This window comes from Eptatretus burgeri, chromosome 8, assembly GCF_056783735.1.
Source record: "Eptatretus burgeri isolate ZD-2024b chromosome 8, Ebu_testis_v1, whole genome shotgun sequence".
NCBI lineage: Eukaryota > Metazoa > Chordata > Myxini > Myxiniformes > Myxinidae > Eptatretus > Eptatretus burgeri.
The window spans coordinates 63,114,456-63,139,856 of NC_140968.1; the positions used below are offsets into that span (position 1 = coordinate 63,114,456).

Sequence of the window (25,401 nt, forward strand, 5' to 3'; positions counted from 1 at the left end):
ACAAACGAGGAATCTGTCGGTAATGTTCCTGTAGTTGTGACTGACATCACTCTACGAGGCTTACCCGGAATGCACCCGGACCCCGGTACCCACGGAATGGACCCGGTACCTACGGAATGGACCCGGACCCCGGTACCCACGGAATGGACCCGGTACCTACGGAATGGACCCAGACCCTGGCACCCACGGAATGGACCCGGTACCTATGGAATGGACCCGGACCCCGGTACCCACGACCAACAAGTTTACCCAACTTGCCGGTGAGGACATCGACGTCTCCCTTACAGAGACCTCTTTACCTGTTATCGCAGTAAATGAAACTGTTTCACTCGTTAAAAACTCTCCCATTGGAAAGTCCATTGACCGTGATACACAGACCACTGGTGATGATCCTGCTGTCACTTCGGTGAATGTTAACCCTGAATCCTTGTCAGCGGGAAATAGTGAAACAAACGTTAACCCTGTTACTGCTCCCATCTCATCACGTGGTGAAGCTGGAAACGAAAGAAATGCTAAAATGAATATTTTACGAGAGACCCCCAAAGTACTGTACACCTCCACACCGTTGGAGGTCGATAACACCGTTACGTTTGAGGGAAGTGAGATCTCTGCATCCGCTGATGGTGTTTCCGTTTCATCAACCCCCCCACCCCCCGTTTATTTCTGTTACTTCACCAGATGTTCCCACAATGGAAGAGCACATAGACGTGGTAATCAGTACAGATCCGTGTGTCAATACTGACGACAGTATCGATACGCAGGACAGTACAAACTTGTGCGACTCGTAAACTAAAACCGACTCTGACGAATCTGACCTGGAGGAAGCAAACAGGAACAGTCAGGTGGAAACGGTGGAGAAGCTGACCAGTCAAGGTCCTACATCCCCCCCCCCCCCGAACAAAGTAGACTCTTCTTACAAAATACATACAGGAAACGCAATATAAACCTGATGGAATACTTTCCAGATCTACCATCCTTCCTTGAGTGTGCTCAGGCTATCGTACGTAAGCCTGACTTATTTGTTTTCCACCAGGCACACTGTCACCGCTTAAAAAATTGATTGCCAAGGCGAAAAGGAATCCTAATCAATTATCCCGCTTCTGATCCTATTCTTAGAAGCGATTATTTTCCTCATGGCCAGTTTCAAGATTGGAACAATAAATGTTAATGGTGGCGGGAATCCGCTCCGCAAGATCCAAATTAAACAGTTGGTAGAGGTCAACGGTCTTCGCATAGCTTTGTTACAAGAGACCCATGCTGTCCGATCTGTTCAGGCTCAGTGGCGACTATTTATGGACAAGGAATGTTTCTTCAGTAACAACTCCACGTCGAAGGCAGGCATCATGTTTGTCTTCGGGAAACATTTACATCCATACTGCCTTAAATTTATGAGTATTATTGATGGACACCTTGCCTCCGTGACCTTCTCTATCAATCAGGTCAAGTTCACAATTCTCAATGTGTACGCTCCAAGCAAAAATGACGAGCGGATCTCATTTTTTGCCAAACTGAGAAAGTTCCTGCAAACACTGGATTTGCAGACTTGTCTAATTATTGGTGGCGATTTTAACTGTACTGTTAATGCTTCATGTGACCAAAACGGGCCGGAACCCCAACCATGTACCGCAAAACTTTTTGCAAACATCATTGCGAAATATAATCTCCATGATGTTTGGCGCATACAGCACCCTTCTGATCGGTCTTATACATGGTGTCGTTGTTTAAACAACCACACCTCACTTGCGAGGCTTGATCGCATCTATGTAAATTCTCATTTATTACATGGAGTTTATAAATCCGATATCGTGCCTTCTGGTTTCTCCAACCATTCCCTAGCTCGAGTCTTCATTCAACTCTCTAAACCATGTCCAGGGAGCTCTCATTGGAAATTCAATAACAGTTTACTAGAAAACCTCAACTTCACTCAGGCCTTTGAATCCTTCTGGACGGCTCTCCTAGAACAGAAGTTAAGCTGTTCCGTTAACCCGTTGATATGGTGGGATTCAGTAAAAACCCAAATTAAAGGGTTCTGTCAACAGTATCAGTTTTTCTCAACAAGGGCTGACCATGAAGATAAGAAAATATTACAGTTCAAGATTTTACAACTCCGACGGGTCATCGGACAAAATAATAGTAACATACAAAAAACCTTAACTGAGAAACAGTCCTTATTAAAGGAAATAACTGAGAGGAATGCATGTGGTGCCTTAGTTCGGATGAGGGTGCGACACCTGAATGAGGCAGACGTACCAACCAAGTACTTCTTTTCCTTAGAGAAACGTCTTCCCAGTCAGAGCTTTCTCAGCTGCGACTGGCAGATTCATCCATTACCTTTACACAATCAGAAATCAAACTTTCGTGAAGGAATACTTTTCGAAAATATATTTAATGGAACAAATAAATCCTGTCAGTGTCGCCTCGATCTCCGTAGGCCTGCCAGTGTTGTGTGCAGGTGGGCGTTCCCAACTGGAAAGACCCATCACCTTAGATGAACTTGGCACTGCCCTGCACGGCCTTGCCATTGGGAAAGCACCTGGTTGGATGGACTTACAACCAAATTTTACAAGAAGTTTTGGCATTTATTGGGTCCAGAACTCATTAACACCTTGAATGCAAGCTGCCAGCTTGGAGAGCGACCTCAGAGTTGCCGACGAGCTCTTCTTACCCTCATCCCAAAAAAGGGAGACATGCTGAGAATTGAAAATTGGCGTCCTATCTCTCTGTTATGTACGGACTATAAGATATTTTCAAAAGCCCTGGCATCATGACTTACTCATTATTTATCCTCGTTGTTGAAGGAAGACCAATGTTACTGTGTCCCAAAACGTTCCATCTATGACAACATCTCCCTTGTGAGAGACATCATTGAACTGTGCAAGGAAAGCCCTAAAGATTTAGGACTTCTCCTTGATCAGGAGAAAGCCTTTGACCGTGTCGACCATCGGTACCTTTTCGAAGTACTTGAGCGGTTTGGACTTGGTTCAACCTTAATCTCTTATTTTAAAATACTATACAATAATATTTATAGTGTGCTTAAAATAAACCATGAACTTGTTGCACCTTTGTCTATTAACAAGGGAATTAGACAAGGTTGCCCTCTTTTCGGGTTGCTTTATGCTCTCTCCATTGAACCCCTACTGGTTTCTTTGCGCTGTAGACTAACAGGAGTTAGTTTGTCCCAGCTTGAACAGCCCATCAAAGTACTGGCATACGCCAATGACGTGTGTGTATTCGTACAAGATATCAATGACATTAACATCGTTCGTTATTGTTTGTCCTTATTTGAAAAGGCTTCTTCAGCCAAAGTAAATTGGAACAAAACGAGCGCCCTTTGGCTCGGTCCATTGTGCTACTTGGTGCCAAGACTTCCTGCTCCACTGTCATGGGCCAATGATGGTGTGAAATACCTTGGAGTGTTCTTAGGTAATAATACCACAGTAGCAAACAATTGGGCTGGTCTGCTTGAGTTTGTTGAGGGTAAACTGCAAAAATGGAAAGGTCTGATCACACAACTGTCATATCGTGGAAGGGTCTTGGTCATCAACACACTGGTGACCTCTACCTTATGGCACAGGTTCTTTGTGCCGCATCCTCCAGCGGTGTTGCTTCAACAGCTCCAGAAGTGCTTCGTGTCCTTTTCTGGGACTGAAAACACTGGCTGCGACCTGGGGTCCTCAGCTTACCACTGACCGATGGAGGACAAGGCCTGGTCAACATAAAAAGCCGGCTAATGGCCTTTCGACTCTCGGTTGCTGTTCACATGCTATACACGCGACCCTCTCCACCATGGGTCAACGTCGCTCGTCACCTTTTGCAACAGGCTGGGAGGCTAGGCTATGACTACTCTCTTTTCCTGATGGACCTTTCCAAAATCGACACATCCCCCCCTCTCTGGTTTCTATCAGAGCAAGCTAAATGTGTGGCAAGCTCTGACAATAACAAGAGCTACACAATCTTACACAAAACAGATGTTTCTGGAAGAACCTTTGTTCTACAACTCCTTTTTCCATGATATGCCTGCTGATAGGTGTTTTATTCAACGCTTTACCGATAAGGGCATAAAATCTGTCGCAGATCTTCTCAGCCCAAACGGCAGCTGGATCGGAGCTGATGCATTGGCAAGCCTGGTCGGTGTGCGATCCTCTCGAATCGTGGCACGTTATTATGTAGTGTGCTTTGGACATACACACAGCCTGCACCTGCTTGGGAACAGGACCAGCAAAGCAATGAACAAAATACACATCGAATACCTTCTCTCTCTACCTTTCCTTAACTCGTATGTGCTTTTTCTCTTGCCAGCCCTCTTCCTTGTCCCCCTCTTAATGTAGGCTTCAACGGCCTTCACAAACAAAAAGACCTTTATGTGGGTTGTGTAAAATTTCTTTCGCAACGGCAAATAATGGCCCACAACTTTTGGAGATATCGTGCTATATATCGGTTTCGCCCTATCTCTCAATGGCGAAGAATCACTTTAAAAATTATAGATCTAGATCCGGATTCGGATCTTCACTAAAATCGAATCAAATTGCTGTGGTCACACACCCAACCTGTCCACCGGGTTTCATCCGAATCCGCCAACAACTTTTGGAGATATCGTGCCATATATCGGTTTCGCCCTATATCTCAATGGTGAAGAATCACTTTAAAAATTATTAGATCTCGATCCGGATTCGGATCTTCACCAAAATTGAACTAATTCTTCCTCGTCACGCACCCAAAAAAATCCACCGTTTCATCTGGATCCGTCCATAACTTTTTGAGATATCTTGCACACAAACAAACAAACAAACAAACAAACAAACAGACAGAAAGGGATGAAAACATAACCTCCTTCACCGCCAGTGGCAGAGGTTCCCATCGTTTGCTGCCTTTTTGGCTGGTGGTTGCATCATTGGTTAGGGGCACGGCTATGCCACTGATGCAGTGCCCCAATTGCCAGTATACTGGTGCTCATTTTGCCGACCTCAGAAGGATGACAGGCTGAGTCAACCCCCTGGTGTTAATTCAGTGGACAATGGGGATCGAACTCAGAATCCTAAGATCCCAATCCACCACCCTAACCACTGAGCCAACACCAGGCTATGGTGGCAGAGGTTAAAAAAATATATTTTTTTCATCGATCTCAGGCTCAAGAAGGAGCTTGGACATAAATCAAATGCAGGACTAAGACATCAGTGTACCCTCACATTAATTACATTGGCATTTGTGGAGGTGTAGTGAATGGAACTATAACCTGGGTTCCCCATATCGCAAGCCAAGTGTTCAGAGGAGAACACCAATGACCTCATCCATCCTGACTCACATTCACGGACTGGTGTTTGTGTGTTTGTTTGGGGGGGGGGGTGTTTGTTTGTCATGCTACTCCTCCTACAGTTCTGGGCTGATTACATCTCGACCTGCTACACAGGGTCAGCGTGACCCCAGTTAGTGTATATGGGTATTTTTATTTTTGCTGGTGGTCATGGGGGGCAGGGAGGGGGGGATGCAAATTATCTTTGTGAATGCGTGTTGTGTAGTGCCACCTCTACGAGGTACTACGAGTCTCCACCATTTTACAGTGCAGTATTCCTGTCCCTTCGTGTTCCAGTGCAGTGATGTGTTTTAAATTATTAGCAGTCGGTATGTTTTTGCCTCATGTAAGTATTACCTGGGTTTTTTTTTTTTGCATATACAGAGCTGTCAGCTACTTGTATACCCCCAAATAAAGGTATGCATCACAAGAACGCGTCGCATGCTCGGAACAAGATCGCCCATCGGGCGGTTACTCTGCTAGTTCATGCAATGCACCCCCTAACCCCCCCCCCTGATTAATGTAATCAATGTAATGCTAATTAATGTAATGTGGGCATTTTCACAACACAGTAAACAGGAAAATATTTGGGAAGAGCTGAAAAGCATTTCTTAAGGAAAATATATAGGAATGTGGGACTTGCCAGATAAAAAAAATCTTTACTTTTAGATGCCTCTGATAATAATTTCTCAAAATTATTTTCACATGTGTAACTTAGAAAGAAGGATTGCCTTCTGCAAATGTGAATGCAATGTACAATTAGAGAAAATAAGTTCAAATTGATTCCGACAATAACAATTGTGGGCTGGCAATTCGACCGCTGGAGCTGCAAGGGTTAATTAGGTAAAACACCACCCAGGTAAATGTGTGTTGGTGCCCTGGCCAAATGCCAATTCCAAAGAAATTATGCAACCAGCACAGTGATTTAGGTTATAAAAGATGCATGGCATGACCTCCATTACATTTTTATGACTGTCAAAGGAAACATCAGAAAGGAAGACCAAACATGGGACAACATCAAATAAGATTACACCGAAACCTCCTATCCACCAACAAGGCCTTCATCTGCAGCTTGATGGAGTACTGGTCTCCCCTCTGGGTCGGCTCCCCCTGCCTCACACCTTTCTCAGCTTGACGCCACGGAAACCAAGGCTTGACGCTTCAAGATTATTAGAACGGCCTTTAATGAAGCCGAGTCTATGGAACTATCACTTTCCCTTTGCAGACAGGCCTGTGAGCTCTCTGTGTTCTCGCACCTCCTTTCTGGTCTTGCACCCCCTGCCTTTTCTGTACTTTATCCCCCCTCCCCCGCCCCAACAGGTTTCTGCAGGGTCCACAATCAACCCCTTTCCGGTGAAACCCCCAAAATACAGAATCACTGTTTACCTCCACTCATTTGTTCCTCTTTTCTCCCAACTGGAGAACCAACTTCCACATTCTCTTCAATCTCATTCTTCTCTCCAAATCTCAGATCACCCACCCCATCCCAAACCATGGTCTTTTTTTTTATCCCCATTAATCATCTTTACCCGATGTCAAAGCCCACCTCCTTACAAATTTCCAGTTTTTCCTTCCTGAGAGTTTGCTTCTGTATCCATCTTGTCCATCCCATGCGCCTTCCCCTTCCCCTCATTCCTCCACACACCCATTGTTTGTCCAAGTGTCCCATATTTTGTCCTTCAATCCTGCTGTTACTTTTGTTCTGTTGCATCCTAATCCGTTCAATGTTCCAGCTCTTCCTCAAGCCTTGACCTTGCACACAAGAACACAGAAAAGTTGAAGGGCGCTCGGTAGAGCACATACCTCCACCACGCAATGCCTGATCCACAAGAACATATGGGGCCCAATACATTTTTGAAATATCATGCTCTGGATCGTTTTTGGCGTGATCTCTCAAGAGTGAAGAATCACTTTGTAATTACGTAATTCTCGTATCCAGATGCAGATTCAGATCTTCACCAAAGTCGAATCGATTCTTCCTTGTCACACCCCCAACCTGTCCAACAATTTTCATCCGAACCTGTCCGCAACTTTTTGAGATATCATGCTCTGTATGAGTTTAACACTGTCTCTCAATGGTGAAAAAAAATCATTTAAAAAATTCTCATATCTAGATCCGGATTCAGATTTTCACCAAAATTGAATCAATTCTTCCTCGTCACACATCCAACGTGTCCACAAAGTTTCATCTGAACCCGTCCGCAACTTTTTGAGATATCATGCTATATATCTGTTTAGCACGATCTCTCAATGGTGAAGAAATCACTTTAAAATTCTAGTAGTCGGATCCGGATCTCCACCAACATCTAAACAGTTCGTCCTTGTCGCACACCCAACCTGTCCACAAAATTTCATCCAGATCAGTCCACAAATTTTTGAGACATCCTGCACACAAACAGACAGACAAGCCGGTAGGCGACGTGGGTGGTCGCTATATAATTGCATACTAATCATACAGTTTTTGACGGATCGGGCTGAAATTTTTTTGACAAAGAGGTTGATTATAGTGCGCATACAAGTGCGGAAGCCGATTTTTGATTTTCGAAAAAAAAAAAATATATATATATATAAATATTCTTCGGATTTTTTCAAAAATTTCAAACTCCCGTTGCTTAGCAACAGTGGCATCCATAGCAACGGTGCTCAAAAGCATACAACTAGATCCTGGTATGAACCTCCCTGTCAAGTTTCATCAAAATCGGTTCACTCCTCTGGCCTCCAGAGCTGTCCATTACATACAAACAGACAGACGGAAAACATGAGAATAACGGTAGTCTAGCGACAACCCAACAAACAGGCAAACAGACGGACAGGGGTGAAAACATACCCTCCTTCCACCTTCGGTGGCAGAGGTAACAAAGATTGTTACAAACCTCAATGCTGTGAAAACACTGGGAGTATAAGGCACCATTGAAACAGGAATGCTGATGGGTGTGTTGCATTCTTCGTCCTTGCAATTCATGTCTTGGGGTGGATGACCCGGCAGAGACATAACCACAACACCCACGGCACCTGCCTTTTCCATGGTGAACACCTGAAGAAAGGACGCACTCTTTGGAAAACACATGAAGTTCAAGAAAAAAAAAAAAAAGGACTTTTGTTGAGTGAGTGAAGTTTGAGTTAACCTCTGCTGATTAAGCCGTAGTATAAGGATTCTGAGTAACTCGGAGATCAATGAGGCTTGAGTAAGTTCGAGTTTTGAGCGTGGCTTTGGAAAATGGGACGTCTCAATGTGCGATTGACACTCGGTAGCATGCTCATCATCGAGTTGCCTTCCGGGATTTAATCTGAAAGGAGCTGGAATTAGCCCAAAACTTCCATTCTGGTGAAATGTCGTCAGGGTGCAATGCTGCTCCAAGCATGCTGGCATTAATTAGCTCACACAGTAAGTAATGAGGGAAAAGGTCAATGCCAATTGGTTTTTTATCTATGCCTTGATGACAGTGCCATGTCATCCCAGTATTCACATATAACCCAAAATCGAGCTATATATATGTTTATATGTTTATGCCATCAGCTATGTGCATAACTTATCAAGACAAAGGTTCAGGATCTATTAATTGTCCTGTACTTCGGTTTCTAAGAAGTGTAAAGCAGTTCCTGAAAAGTGTGGAAAACGAAAACGTTTGACAAACTTCCCTTTCACTGCTGCACTTTGCTCTTTACTTCCATTTTGTATTTGTACATTCTGCACAATATTCCTCTTCTTCACCTCAATTATTATTAGTATTTGTATTATTTTAATCCTCACACTTTTTGAAGAAAACAGTGGTGGTGGGGGGGGGGATATTTTAATTGGTTCCTTCTATCTGTCCGTCCATCCGTCCGTCACGCTATCTCCTCCTGAACAGTTGTGTAGCAATTCACCAAACCTGGCAAGACTGTTTTGGCGCCATTGCATATCCCCACATTTCCCATCTCGAGTAAAGTTGAAAGATGGGAAAGCATTCCACGAGGAATGACCCAATATCAAATTTTGAGTCGATTTTTGTTTTTCTGTTTTGACCCCTTTGACTCTAAGTCCTCACCCCCCCCCCCCCCGTGCATGAACCCGGGCATCAAATCAAAAAAGATCATCGCCCATTTCATGCGTCCCCCCATGTTGATTACATATACAAGGTTTCATCCAAAAATATTTTAAAATGTGCCTGTAATTGCATTTTGTCGTATTTCAAATTTTGACCCTGCCCCGCGGACATGGCCAAAATTATACTTATATTGTACCTCACTTGCCATGTGCTGATCATAACTACCAAGTTTGGTGAATTTCTGCACAACTGTTTAGAAGGAGATAACATGATGGACAGACTGAGCTGATTACAATATCCCCCCCACCCTCCGTTTCTGTCTTCAAAAAGCGTGGAGATAAATGTACTCTGGAGAAGTCACCACTCCTTTGATGGGGACTGCCAAAGCAATTCTCCATCAGATGAGGAATTTATAGTCTGGACTTGGTACTGGCATAAAGTGGTCGACTGTTTGTAAAGCTACCATGGGGTCTTTAACAATTAAATGCTCTCATGTAGAGACATCCACCTTCAGGTGCATCAGAAGGATGCCATACTCATTTGGCAACGCGATACCTGAAAAGCAACAGGAAGACAGTTTATAGTAGGGTCAGGAATCAAACCCAGACTGCACAGCTATAAAGCCAATAAGCTATCTCTGAGCTATCCTGTTAGCACCCCCCCCCCCCCCCGCATGAAAATGGAAGCAATGCAATGAACACAACGCTCAGATTGATAACATCCTTAAATTCACACGACTGTTTGGACGGCAACGAGGTGATGTGACATTTATATTTTTCTTTCAATTTCCCCAACAGCCGATTTTACTACTGCCCCTTTAGTGTTGCCTTGGGAACTGAATTGATTTGCATAGAAATCAATTAGTCTGGATATTACTTCTTGGATTCATCTCCCGTGTATACAAGGCCTAAATATTATTGACCAACAGATGTCCTGAAACTGAGAATATGAAGAACACTTCAAAACAAAGTCTATCAATACAGCCGAGCTTGTTAAATGTTTAATGTGTGATGCATCTCAATTTTCAGGTTTTTTTTTTTTTACCGAGGATCTATCTCATCAGTATTCATCCTGCATGATCATCAATCGTTTCCACGAGATTCTGTCGTGCTATGAATTGAATATGACCTTTTTAGCCTTCTGAAGCCGTTTTACATCTGCATCGCCAATTAGTCGAGCATCTCGTGGGGGTTCACTGAAATTGGCAAGGTATTCGATGAGCAATATCACGCAAAGTCTTCGATACCGCGGGGACAATTTGGACATGTTAGCCTGAAATGGAATATGTTTTTTGGGGGGGAAATTGCACACTAAAAATATATATTTAAGAACTCGATAATATTGAAGAAAATGCCAATCCTAAATATGGCATATGTACGAGGCATAAGGTGCCAAGGTATGCTCGTTATGTATGTTTCTGGGAAACCTGGAATTTCTAAACTGCAAAAAAGGTTCTGCAAAGAAAGTTGAAATTTTGGAACATTTGTTTAACGATGAACGGGAAATAAAAACGATCAGAATCGAGAACTATTGAAATATCGGGAAGTGAATGGTGTCTAATCGTGTCACGACGTGCATCGTTCGACTCCACTTCACATTCATGTCGATGTTTTCGTCATTCAAATGTCTTCTCACCAAGCTCTTCGCTTTCACATTTTTTCTGCCTGTTTCCTTGTCTGCTCGGTTTCTGCTTCTCTTTTCAGTACATTTTTAAAAATTTTTTTTTGAAATCGATTCAAAAATCGAACCCCGAGACGAGACAACTCAAGACATTGTGAGCTCGGACTAGCAGACCGATCCCCAGTGTGACATCCATCCTAGGAATAGCATATGTATATATTTTGTTTTCGATATTCTGCTTTAAAAGGAATTTGGATGTGGATCGTTTACATATGTGTCAAATCGTTTGTTGCAGGTCTCCCTTTCATTTCATTCCCTTTGAAAGGACACAGTTCAAAGAACCGAAGGTCCTTCAAGCTGAAAAGACTTGCTGGAGGAAATGCTGGACGTTTGGTTCATGTGACGAATGTAACATTTTGGGAAAATCTTGCTGCCCTGGTTAGCACACCAAGAGGACAGGAGAGGAGATCGGGACCATACTCTGTGCAGAGTGTTGGTGCTGCTTAAGCAGTCTCCTTGGCTATTGGGCACAATCCTGGATGGGTCGCCACTCCGACGCGGTATACCGGCAAGCTGGCACTCATTTTGCCGACCTCGGAAGGATGACGGGCCGAGTTAACCCCACCTGGTATTAATTCAACAGCTGAGTGGGATTTGAACTCAGGACCCTAGGATCCAAAGCCTACCACCCTAACCATTAAGTCAACAACAGGCATACACCAAGAGGTCATACACAAATTAATCAACATCATCATGCACCACACATGCATCATGCACTACCCTGATCCAGAATTATATAGAACATTGCCAATACCTTCTCAGCGGTAGTTAGAATATAAATGTGTAACTTGGCAAGAGTGCTCGCCAAATTCTTGCCTACCATTCATCGAAGGACAATGGCAAGTTGCCCATGCTCACACGGGATTCTAAATGGAGTAGGGATGGAGGAGGTAAAAATGCAAATGGCATCTTCTGTCATCGAGCCAGTAAGCTGGGAGCAACAATTCCAATTTATTGCCATATCTGATATAATTTAAATGTCCTAATGGTGGCGATGTGCTCCATTTGAAACTTTGTTTGATTTAATTATACGTATCTTTTTGATGCTTTGGGTCCATAATCTAAGCCTGTGTTGATGTCAAAGCCAGTGATCAATTGTAAATTAAAAGTAAGATTGTGAGATCTTTAACATCCACCATCTCATACTAGCAGATGGATCTCGAGTCAATATCCATGGATCCCATTGTCAGGTCAGATCAGACTACATCTGTGACTTGCTACAGGTACAGTACCTTGTAAACCTGTACTAATCTGTTCCATGGTCGGATTTTCGGCGACTAAACCGTCTCCCCCACCAAGTTCCTTGGTGAGGAGGGTGGATGATATGGACACCCGGCAGGATTAAAACCAAAACCTGTCAAAGAGCGGAGGAGCTCCTTGTGAGCCAACGGCCATCCGTATCTAGTGACCGACTGTGTCTGCGGACGTCCTCCTGCATTTGGGTTACTTCTTATTTGGAGGTTGATGGCAGGATTTGCATGCCGGCCACCCTAAAAACTTTCATTTCGCAAAATATTCCAGAAGCATAAAAAAATCCGAAAACCCACTCCGTGGGAGTACCTCCTGTGCAGCTTCCCTTCGCAGGGCAGCTCACTGGATGAATGGATTGGGACAAATCCTTTGGGACCCCCAATCTTTGATGACAGGAGGGAAACCACGGGGTAACATTCCCGGGTCAGATTGTGGGAGAGTGTGTCGGAGTGGTGCTGAGGTGTCGTCCACCAAACGGCGGTCTCCTTGGGTTAACCTGAGGTGGTCCCTTCGGGTGGGTGCTTGGAATGTCCTATGCTTAAGAGAGGATGATCACCTGTCTCTGTTGTCATCGGAGCTCAAGCGTTTGTACATCGGGATTGCAGCTCTCTCTGAGGTTTGGAGACGGGATTGCGGCGAGATCATGGCGGGTGGTTACACCTCCGATTGCTCTAGTCGCTCTGATGGTTACCATGCCCAAGGAGTTGCTGCAGCTGTGTCCATTAAGCTGACTCGAATGATAATTGAGGTAACACCGGTCAACGAACAGATTACGAGATGAAGGATTCGTCGTTCCTTGGGTGCCATTTCCCTGGTCTCTGTAGATGCTCTGACTGAGGTGAGTGATCTCATGTTGAAGTCGGCATTCGACGCCACGCTTGAGTCTGTGGTTGATCAATGCACCAGGCGAGATACACTTCTAGTCTTGGGGGATTTCAATGCATCGATTGGAACTGATAGGGATGGATATAAGACGTGTGTTGGTCCCCATGGGTCTGGAACTGTGAACCAGAATTGCACTAAGTTCCTTGACTTTGCAAGAAGTCATGGAATTATAGTGGCCGGTTCATGGTTTCAGCGCCCACAGACTCATCACTGGACTTGATATTCCAACGCTGGTAGTGTGGCAAAGGAGATTGACCATGTGCTCGATGATGGTCGCTGGAGGATGATCCAGCACTGCAGGATCTACCAGAGTGCTCAGTTCCTCAATACTGACCACTGGCTTGTTGGAGCAACTCTTAAGTTGCATATTAAATCCAGGAGAATGGTACCATCCCAGCCTCGGGTGGATGTTAGCAAGCTCAAGGATGAGAGGGTAGCTGAGGAGTTTGCAAACAGGCTGAGTGGACATTTGGGGAGTCTGGGTGCTTTGGAGATCCTGAAGAGTTCTGTAGTGCCTTCCAGACCGCCGTCGTTGATTTTGCCGGTGGATGCCCTGGAACTCACCGGAGGGCGAAGAAGAATTTTGTCTCTCAAGGGACACTGGATACCATTGCCCAGAATTGCAGGGCCAGGCGGAATGGCAGAGGAGAGTTGTTCAGGGAGCTGAGGCGTAAAACTGTATGTACACTAAGGCTGGACAGGGAGGCCTATGTGCGTGTAATCTGTGAGGGGCTAGAGCATCACCTGTGGTCAAGTGATTCTCGTCCTGCTTACAAGAGAATCCGCGCATTGTGTTCGTCCAAGACTGTCCCTCGGTGTACTGCAGTTAGAGCGGAGTGTGGTAGGCTCTTGACAGAAGAGTCCAAAGTGAAGGCCCACTGAGCCAGTTACTTTGAGCAGTTGTACCAGGCTGATCCACCCACTGCCCTGACCTGATTTAGGGTCCATAATCAAAGCCTGTATCGGTGTCAAAGCCAGTGATCAAATGTAAATTAATAGTAAGATTGTGAGATCTTTAACCAGGCGTCGTGGCATACGCCTGTAATCCAGCTACTCGGAGGCTTGGGTTGGAGGATTGCTTGAGGACGGGAGCTCTGCACTGGGCCGTGCTATGAGAGGGTGTAGGGCAGCCCAGAATCATGGCGAAACCCAATCCTTATCCCTGTGGCGTAAGAGGCGACGAGGGTTGCGTCAGGAAGGGCATCCGGCGTAAAACCTTTGCCAAATCAGTATGTGGATCATAACGGATGATCCGCTGTGGCGACCCCTAACGGGAGCAGCCGAAAGACGAACAAAAACAACATTGTGAGATCTTTAGCATTCACCAGCTCATACAAGCAGATGGATCCCCAGCTCATTATCGATGCTGGGAATGGTGTAACCGTATAATGCGAGTGTCTTTTTTCCCAACAACGTTTTGATGCGATTCCATTTTAAACAGACATGCTGTGATGTACTGAGAGAAGTTGTTGTGTAATGACGATGGATAGTAACGAAACGCCCCATTGTTCTATTCAAAATCTAATCCGTAATGCACCACTGAATTACGTGAGAGCTTTTATCATGAGTTATGCAAACAAGAAATAGAGCTACTGCTGTGTTTGCTTTCAGGTATTTTTGTTTCTCACAATATATCAGAGAAGGAACTTTGTGGTTTTTATTTTCAGCTCATGGTCTTTCCAGTTAAACTTCCCTTTTTGTTGCCAAACAGTTTTTTAAACACAGCAGCATCTAAATCCTGGTTGTCATTGGCTTTCATGAGCACATACGATACTGTCCGAAATGTTTTTATAAGAATGTAAAGATGTGTCTGATATAGTCTCTCTGTGGCTTTGTATTGGAAATGTCACTTTGGATTTCCTTTTCACCAAATATTCTTTCTGAAATACCAACGTCTTTATGCCTGCACATAAACATGAAAAGAGCTTGCATACTCATTCATTAATATTTAACTTGTCCTAACTGCTGAAAGGTTAATTTCATGGAGACACATCAGAATGCTACTTGAAGAGCATCGAGTACCAAGATTAAAATATGAGAATCGACCGATGATTAAATAACAAAATGGAAAATATATGTATTTGGCTGCAAAAGTAGGTATACAGTAAGAATTGTACCAGTATTACCAGTATTATAATATTGGTGCTCAGATTCATTTAATACTAGAATTCATTTAATTCATTAAAATCATTATTACCATTTAAAATATTTTTATTTTCGTAATTTTTTGATATACCTGTATAATCAATAAAATACGTTTTGTGCGCACGTTTTGTTTTTCATTACTGTATTCCTATTTTTGCAGCCCCATATATATATATATATATATATATATTATATATTATATATTATATATATATATATATATATGTAAAGTTACACCATCAAATCAGCCATTACAGTATTTGATGCTTTCTTAAATAAATGCAACTTCAATAACACACACTGTGGTGCATTTTATTTTGCACTAGCAGGGGTACCCAGTGTTACCCGATGCTATTCTAATCCTCTTGGTGTTTTGAAAAAAAAATCAAATTTTGGGATTTTTTATTTTTTATTTTTCTGAGTGCCCAAAACACTTCCCTAACCAACTAAAGAATGGGGTCAGGGATCACATTACATTATATTGTACATCGATACAAAGGCTTCGGCACTTTTTGAGCGATTAAAAAAAAAAAAAATCCAAAAATCACCTTAAAAAAAAAAAATTCTCCTGAAACACTCTCCGACACTCAGTGATGAACCTCTGAAAGTTAGACCAAGATCCATTTGGCCATCTCTGAGAAACACACACACACACACACACACACACACACACACACACACACACACACACCTCTTGTAGTTATAGATTGTCACGATAACAAAAAAATATCCTGTCATCGCCTTCACTCTCTGTTTTATTTGTTCAACGATGTTTGACATGTCTGCTGTTTCTGTTAATAATTGGAAAGGCATTTGACACACCAGCAGGTCATTGTAACTCCAGGACCGTAGAACAAATCCATTCCTTCTTTCTGGAAAATCGATTCATCTGGTCCATTGTCATGTAGTCACAATGACATCGGATTCATTTTTGTCAAATTGATGAGGAATCTATTCTCTTGTGTCGCTGTCCCATAGTGGCTTAGCTGTGGAAAGAGAGAGGTCATACGGAGAAGACAGAGCAGAGCTAGGCAAAGAGAACTATCAACCGAAGATGAATACACCTTCAGGATGAAAAGATTTTGATGCTTTATGGAGCTTGAAAATAGCAGCTATTTGTTAGGCTGAGAAAAACGAAGGGCACTCCTTGGCACCAATTACCCTTATACACATGAAAAGACTAGATGTAGGAACAAATAAAAAGGAACCCGCTTTACTTTTGGAACAACACTCTTAAGATAAAATGTAAAGAACCACCCCCCCCCCAAAAAAGAATCAATTAAAATAATCAATCAAACAAGACTCGGTAGCATAATTGTTGGAACATCTGCACCGTCTGGTGGGTTGGTGGTTCGAACCCTGGCGGAGCCATAACAAATACTTCAAAATGTTACGTACTCCTTCCTTGCTGAACGATTAACATTTATAAAGCATGGACAACCAACCATGGGTTGGCAATAATAGCAGAACCTTTGATGGACCTAATGACCTGTATTTTTTTGTAGACATAGTCGAGGCTCAGAGAAGAGCTGGAACAGAATGGAAAAGGGGGAACACCAACAGCAGAATCGAAGTTGCAAAAAATTACAAACCTCATGTGATTGATTTCTAACCTCATGTAACTACTAAACCAATGTTGCAGGTCATGAGGCCATGGAAACATGAGGTTCGTAATCACATGTGTTTAGGAATCAAATAAGGTTAGTAATCACATAAGGTTAGGAATCAAATAGGGTAAGTAATCACATAAGGTTATTCATCAAATAAGGTTATTAATAACATGAGGTTAGTAATCACATGGGTTTAGTAATCACATAAGGTTAGGAATCAAATAAGGTTAGTAATCACATAAGGTTAGTAATCACATGAGGTTAGTATTCACATGGATTTAGTAATCACATGGATTTAGTAATCACATGGATTTAGTAATCATACAAGGTTAGTAATCACATGGGTTTAGTAATTACGTGGGGTTTGGAATAAAATAAGGTGAGTAATCACATGGGTTTAGTAATCACATAAGGTTATTAATCACATGGGTTTAGTAATCAAATAGGGTTAGTAATCGCATAAGGTTATTAATCACATAAGGTTATTAATCACATGAGGTTAGTATTCACATGGATTTAGTTTTCACATGTATTTAGTAATCACATAAGGTTAGTAATCACATGGGTTTAGTAATCACATGGGGTTTGGAATCAAATAAGGTTAGCAATCACATGCATTTAGGAATCAAATAAGGTGAGTAATCACATAGGGTTATTAATCACATGGGTTTAGGAATCAAATAACGTTAGTAATCACAAAAGGTTATTAATCACATGGGTTTAGGAATCAAATTCGGTGAGTAATCACATGATGTTAAGAATCAAATAAGGTGAGCAATCACATGAGGTTAGGAATCACATAAGCTTAATAATTTCATAAGGATAGTAATCACATAGGGTTAGTAATCACATGGGATGAGGAATGACATGAGGTTAGTTAAATTACTTATAAGGGACATTTATTAATATCATCATTATTATTATTATCATTCTTCGCTCACCTGGAATGTAGTTTCAGGGAGCTTATGGGATTTTTCATCGTCAGTCCGTGAATCCGTCCGTCCATAAACACTTCTTCTCTGAAACTACGCATATGATTTCGATGAAACTTGACCACAACCTTCATCACCCAGAATGAACCGACGTTTGTTCACGGCATTAAAAAGGAAAAAAAAAATTGGCCCATAACATTGGTTCATTGGTAAATTTTGCCGATTCCCTCCCACATTGACTTCCTCCTCGGGATCATTATTCGACCAGGTGAGCACCAAGGAGTATTGCCCCTATTTCTGATAATATTAATATTGTTATTATTAAAAGTAGGAAATACTGTATATAAAACAGGTGAAGGCCATCTCAAATTTCAGATTGGATGGTTCAGTGAATGAAGTTCCGGGACGAGACAAAACAACTTTGTGGTCACCACACAGTTTATGGGTGAGAAGAGATAGCCACAAGCCATGCTGTATAAAGAGTCACCCTGGATGGAGTACCACAGCTCACCTTGGTAAAGAACGAGCAATCACCAGCCTGAGTCACGAAAGCCACCGCATGGCGTACGTACAGTGGAAAAGTGCACCCGTTTCCACCATCTGCCAATGGCCATGTGAGCTTCTCGTCCCAGTGCACCATGGCCCAGTCATAACGAGCATCAAGTCGTTTCACCACCACAGGTGTGGACAGATCTGCGAAGTCAAAGGGAACAGCAAAGACTCAATAACCTATAATTGACATCTGAGTAATCAAGTCAGATATGGAAGTATGCGCCGGAGCAGCGCATCGCTGCGTCCACGTTCCGCCGGTACTCCAGGGGCCTCTGTCTGGCCATCCATCAGGTAGATGCCTGGCCAATCCCCATCTCCTTGAGCTGCTGATCAACCTGCTGCAACTATGCGGCATGTGGTCATCCCATTGGCCTCCTCCACTCACAAGGCTCCTTCGCTGAGAGAATCTGGTGAGCAGGATCAGCATCAGGAAAACGAGCCACACGTCCATACAGACAGAGCTGACGTTCACAGGCTATGCAGGTAACAAATCTCGTTTGAGTCTCTCTCAGCAACCACTCATTATACACAAAGTCTGACCAGTGAAAGCCATGGATTCTACAAAGAGACCTGGTCCCAGAGGAATTAAGTCTCCGTCTCAGATCCTGGGTGAGCGTCCAAGTTTCACATCTGTAGAGCAAGACAGGAAGGACCAAGGACCTAAAGACTGACTTTTGTCCTCCTGCACAAGTACCAACAGTGCCACACCCCATGATCCAGTGAATCCATGACTCCCCAGTCCTGACCCAGATGTCTATTGACCTTGGCTCACAGCCAGCAGAGGCATGAATATCACTGTGAATCTCTCCATAACCTCAACATCCTCACCACAAACAGGTACAGACAACATAGCAGCATCCAAGATGTCATTGAATGCCTGGATCTTAGTTTTTACCCAGGAATCCCGTAATCCCAGGAGCTCTGACTCCTCATTCGGCACCTCGAAGCCCCCCAAAAGGATATCCAGTGTCTCCGCAAAGATGACTGCATCATCTGTGAAATCAATGTCAGAGATCTTGACATTCCCAAACAATGTAAAGCATCTTGATCTCTCCAACATCCTCTCCAGAATCCAGTCCATACAGTTGCTGAAAAGTGTGGGGCCAGTACACACCCCTGACAGATTCCAGTAACACATGGAAATATGTCAGAGATTGTATCACCACATCTCACAGCACTCTCAGTACCAGAGTATTGTTCAGACATCAGATTGATCAGTTTTGGTGGCACCCCTCGAAGACCTAGAATCCTACAGAGGGCATCCTGAGTCACTGAATCGAACGCTTTGCAGAGATCAACATCAGCTGCAAGCAGCCCCTGCCGAAACTCTCGTCTGCATTCGGTGAGGACATGAAGACCATGAATACAGTCAATTGTTGACCTCTTTGGTGTAAAGCCTGGCTGCTCTGGAAGCTGGTGCTCATGCACATGGTGGCGAACCTTGTAAATAATTTTATCTGAGCAAAGAGCTTGCCTGGCACTGACAGCAGTGTCACCCCTCAGTAGTTATTGCAGTCCTGGCAATCACCCTTCCATTTCAAGAGAGGGACAACAAGGCCCCTCTTCCAATCAGTTGGGATGATGCCCGTGTTCTAGGCAGAACACATAAATGCATGCAACGACACGAGTACAGCATTTTCACCAACCTTGAGAAGTTCGGCATGGATGCCACAGATCCTCGGAGCTTTCGCCATTTTCAACCGGTTCACCGCAGCCTGTTTCCACATATGAAGATGGATCACAGTTGATTGGAGGGTCAGCAATAGGGGTATTAACACACCTGACATCCAACTCAGGAGCTGTTGGTTCAGCCAGGCACAGCCGCTCAAAGTGACTGGCCCAGCGGGTCAAGAGCCCACCACCCTCCACTCTAACTGCAGTAAAACAAGGGACGAGCTTGGAGGAATGCAACGCATGAATTCCCCTGTACAGAGGACGAGGATCTCTTGACCTCAGGTGATGATCTACTCCATCACAGATACCTCGCATATAGGCTTCCTTGTCCACCCTTAGCACACATACAGTTTTACACTTCAACTCCCTGAACAGCTCAGCTCTGCCATTAAGCCTAGCGCTGTGACTCTGGTCAATGGTATCCAGTGTCCATTGAGAGACAAAATTCTTCTTCACCCTACAGTGAGTTCCAAGACATCCACCAGCAACATCAAGGATGGGGGTCTTCAATGCACTCCATAACTCCACAGGATTCCCTAAAGCAACCAGACAGAACAAATCCCCATTCAGCCTGTTTGCAAACTCCTCAGATACCCTCTCAGCCTTGAGCTTGACAACATCCAGCCTCGGCTGAGATGGTACCATTCTCTCAGATTTAAGCTGCCACTCCAGAATTGCTACAACAAGCCTATGTGGTCAGTATTGAGGAACTGAGCACTGCAGCAGACGCTGCAGTTCTGTATCATCCTCCAGTGACCATCAATGGGCACATGGTCAATCTCCTTTGCCACGCCACCAGCGTTGGAATACCAAGTCCATCGATGAGCCTGTGGGTGATGAAGCCATGAACCAGTCACCAAAAGTCCATGACTTCTTGCAAAGTTAAGGAAATGAGTGATATTCTTCTTCACAGTTCCAGACACATGGGGACCAACACATGTCTCATAACCATCCCTATCAGTTCCAGTCGATGCATTTAAATCCCACAAGACTAGAAGAGTTTCTCGCCTGGGGAACTGATCAACCATAGACTGTAGAGTCACATTGAATGCGTCCTTCACAGTAAGATCACTGGCCTCAGTCGGGGCACATGCAGAGACCAGGGAAATGACGCCCAAGGAGTGACAAATCATTTGTCTCATAATACACTCTTTGACCGGTGTTACATCAATTATCATTGGAGTCAGATAATTATTGGACATAGCTACAGCAACTCCTTGGGCCTGGTAACCATCAGAGCGACCAGACCAATTGTAGGTATAATCACCCGCCATGAACTCGCCACTATCCCATCTCCGAACCTCAGAGAGTGCTGCAATGTCGATGTTCAAACGCTTGAGCTCAAATGATACCAGAAACATGTGGTCATCCTCTCTTAGGGATAGGACATTCCAGGCACCCAACTGAATGGACCACCTCACGTTAACCCAAGAAGACCGCCGTCTGGTGGATGACACCTCATCACCTCCCTAACACACCCTACTGCAATCCAACCCCGGAAAGTTACCCTGTGTTTTTCCTCCTATCATCAAAGAGTGGGGGTCCCGAAGACTTTGCCCCTATCCTGTCACCCGGTGACCTGCCCTGTGAAGGGCAGCTGCACATGATGTACTCCCACGGAGTGGATTTTCAGTTTCCTTTGCGTTTTTAGTGTGTTTTGTGGAGTGAAGGGTTTTATAGTGGCCAGAGTGCAAATCCTGCCACCAACCTCCTCAAAAAAGTAACAGCTGCTGGATGATATCTGCAGACACAGTTCTGCACTATAAATGGATGGCCGTTGGCTCACAAGGAGCTACTCTGCCTTTTGATAGATTTTTTTTTTAATCCTGCTGGGTGTCCATATCATACACCCTCCTCACCAGGACACCTGGTGGGGGAGACGGTTTAGTCAATGACAACCCGACCATGAAACAGGTTTGTACAGGTTGACATGGTATCTGTAGCAAGTCACAGATCTAATATGGCTTGACCTGACAAAAGATCTGAATGATCCGATGAAGAATGTACAACATTCATGTTACATCTCATTGTTGACTTTCAAAATTGACAGCAGCAAATAGTGGATCTCATGAGGTGAAAGGCAGTGGGAATAGAGGAATGCACAGATGGTTGACCGGCTCGCTGGAAATAAATTTATCGAGGAAAGACCTAAGCCCCAAGTGTCTCACTGGATGAGAACTCGAACCTTGGACAGATTATAAGGTTATTAAAGACACAACTTCAACAGAAATATTTTTCCAGTTTGTACTATGGATTTTATACAAAACTAGAAGGGCACTCTTTGATGTCATGACGTCAACAGATATGCCTCCTCCCACATTATTACATCATTATACGCACTTGTACCAAGTTCGATTTAAATTCCGAAACCCAGATTCAAAATAGTAAATAATTCTGGCTCTCAGACCATGTATCTCATCGGGTTGAAATTTAAAATATGTACTCCCCATGACGACTAGATCATAATTGTGAAGTTTCACGTCAATTGATGAAGTTGTTCAAGAAAAATAATATTTTTAAACATTTTCGCGCAATCGAACATGGCTGACAGACCATGTGACCTATTAATTATTCGTGAGCACCCTGATATCCTCAAGGCTTGGGGAAAATGTGGGTGAAGCTTCCCCTCGATCTGTCAAGCTGTTCAGGAGAAGAGGATTGTTTAAGGTTTAATCTTCAAAAAATCATGTGACATGACATCATAGGTAGAGAACTTTTTGTTCCTCATGGATAGGCGATTATACCTGTTTAATTATACAAGTTTCACATCAATCTGTTGACCCATTTCAGAGAATATGATTTTTGAAGGTTTGCATGTAAAAAAAAAAAAAAGAATATGGCTGCCACACCACGTGACCGATGTCGTCATCAAAAGCAATTTAGCCCTAAACGACCAACAACATTTTTCATGCTGATCGGATTAAGCATTCAATGTATGCAAGTATGATGTCATAACAAATCCACTGATGACATCATCCAAAAAAACCCCCCAAAAAATCACACTTGTTTCCCATGGGGAGTACTTCACATGAGCCAAGTTTCAATTTTTTCCATGAAGCGGTTTTGGAGATAAACAGATCCAAAGTGATTCCTTTTTTCCAACATGGGTGCCACACCATGTGACCTATGACATCATAATTATCATTAAAACATTCAACATGAGTGGTCGCACCAATGACAAAAATTTGGTGTCAGTCAGACAAGCGGTTGCAGAGATAACAGAGAAAATTAGCACGGACATACGTAATCTATTTTAAGTCCACGACCTGCTCATGAGTACCCTGAGCATGTAGGCATAACTTAGGGAAATTGGCCAAGAAGTTTTCGATCTTAAAATCAGAGGCCATTCATTGTAAAATCAAACATCAATACCAAAAACAAATTGTAATCCTGGATTAGAAACGACAACGGCAAGCCGTAAGAAGCGAATTAACAGGATGGAACAAATTTGCTCTGTCTCTACATTCCTGGAACACATGCAGAGTTATTTCACTTCAACTTTTTTTGTTGCGGTCCATCAAATCACAAAAGACCATAACTTGTTGGAAAACCAACATTACAGCGTGAATCAGCACCTGGAGTGCACTCTGGTTGTCATTGCGGCAGTCTGTTATGTTGTACTGTTTCGAATCTGGAAGCCATTTGCACACAAACAGACAGCAGCCCCTGCAGTTCAGTTATTTCGATTAGTATGTGTTTACAGTCAGGGTCCCGTCCTGTCTAATGGGAATTTCGTGTGTGCGCTATGAGTTACTTTTATTGTCAGTTTTTTTTTTTAATATCTTTAAATCTTCATCCTTCTTTTTCGCACCATCACCATCCATTGCCCACGTGCAGCTGTCACGTACAGGGGTGAGGTTCCCTCCGCCCACCGTGAGCTCGTCCAATCAACGGCGGCCACGAGTCACCCGCCAACCCCTCGTCCAATCCGGAGGCGAGTGCCTCAGAGCGTTTTCCTCGACCCACGGGGGAGGGGAAGGATAAGACGAGGTGGTGAGCCGTGGAGGAAAAAGGGAAGGTTCGCCCCGTCAAGAAGGAGAAAGAGAGGAAGCCTCGTCTTGCCTGCTGGCGTCTCGTCTGGTCTGTTCCCGTGCTGACTGTGCGCGTCTGCCTCGCCTGCTGTGGCCTGATCAAGGAAGCTGTTTCGGGCTCGATCGCCGGTCGGCTCGTCATCTCTCACTCGTCCGCTTTCGTGCTGGCTGGCGTCCGACGCTCTTTCCCTGGTCCCTGGAGCTTGGTGCTGCGTTGTTGGCAGTGGCTTCAAGTCCCACCACCGGACAAGCTCGACCAGACCGCACGAGGCGGACAGTGCAAAAATAGGCCCCTGCCCTCAGCTCGCCTTTCCTCCGAGCTGAAAGGCTGAAATAAAGATCCGACGGGGTCCAGCTCTTTTGGGTGTGTGTGTGTGTGTGTGTGTGTGTGTGTGTGTGTGTGTGTGTGTGTGTGTGTGTGTGTGTGTGTGTGTGTGTGTGTGTGTGTGTGTGTGTGTGTGTGGTGCCAGTCTGTTAAGTAGAAACTGTCTTCGTGCCCTGTGTTCATGTACATTACATTTGTTTATTCGGATAACTCTGCTCTTTGTGTGCTCCCCCCCCCAATTATTGTTATAAATAAACCCCCATGTTGAATGTACCAGCTCGTTTTCTGTGCTTTCTCCCATTGGTCCAGCACTGTGCGTATTGAGAATTAGTGAGGCCGTTTGGGCCGGTAAGTTGTCATTGGGTCAGGCGCGGCTTTGGTAACTTCCGCTCGGTTACACTGGATCCGAGTCAGTGATAGCGACTCGGTTCGGACAAAGTCGGCTGAGGGTGTGATTTTCCCCTGCAATTTGACGATGTGGGTACTTAGGTATATTAAAATCAGGCAATTAACCCTACCCCACGCCGTCAAAATATTGGCGACCACGGTCCGCTAAGGGACCTGTGACCTTTTGGAGTTATCCCAGGGTTACGACCTGCAATTCCGGGTGTTCGGTGGAGACGACCCTACTGCTCCACCTAGCGGTCGCTCCTCGCCACCGACTCCCAGCCCACAAAAGTACATGATTAATCTGTCATCAAGTATTGAGTGCAACACGCATGATGTTGAGTGCAATTATTTTGAGGCATACTGGAAAGTCTCAACATGTATTTACAGGAAGATTGAAACACCGCCTGGTCCAAGTCACAGCCATGGTCGTAGCAGGTCCATTCATACAGCAACGAAGGAATCCAGTTGCCCAAGTCGTACACGGGTAGGGGCACGTAGTGGATCCTTTTGCGCAAATCATCTGCATGGCTGAAACAGACAGAAAAGCATGGAAATGTACTCTTATTGAGGACAGCTACACACAAGAGGATCCACAGCATTCCATGGAA

The 25,401-nt window shown here is 44.0% G+C and overlaps 1 protein-coding gene and 1 long non-coding RNA gene across 3 annotated transcripts in view; one reads left to right on the forward strand and one right to left on the reverse strand.

The window, feature by feature from the left end:
- Positions 1-25,401, reverse strand: part of LOC147021874 (uncharacterized) — a 57,787-nt gene that overhangs the window by 31,060 nt on the left and 1,326 nt on the right. For both annotated transcript variants that reach the window (XM_085892287.1, XM_085892288.1), the window contains exons 2-4: positions 25,179-25,321; positions 18,333-18,514; positions 8,164-8,324 (exon numbers count right to left, since the gene is read on the reverse strand). In XM_085892287.1, the coding sequence (XP_085748413.1) occupies positions 8,164-8,324; positions 18,333-18,514; positions 25,179-25,321 (486 nt within the window). The remainder of the gene's footprint in view (positions 1-8,163; positions 8,325-18,332; positions 18,515-25,178; positions 25,322-25,401) is intronic.
- Positions 147-25,401, forward strand: part of LOC147021875 (uncharacterized) — a 75,900-nt gene continuing 50,645 nt past the window's right edge. Inside the window, exon 1 of the long non-coding RNA XR_015060976.1 lies at positions 147-260. This is a non-coding gene — a long non-coding RNA (uncharacterized LOC147021875). The remainder of the gene's footprint in view (positions 261-25,401) is intronic.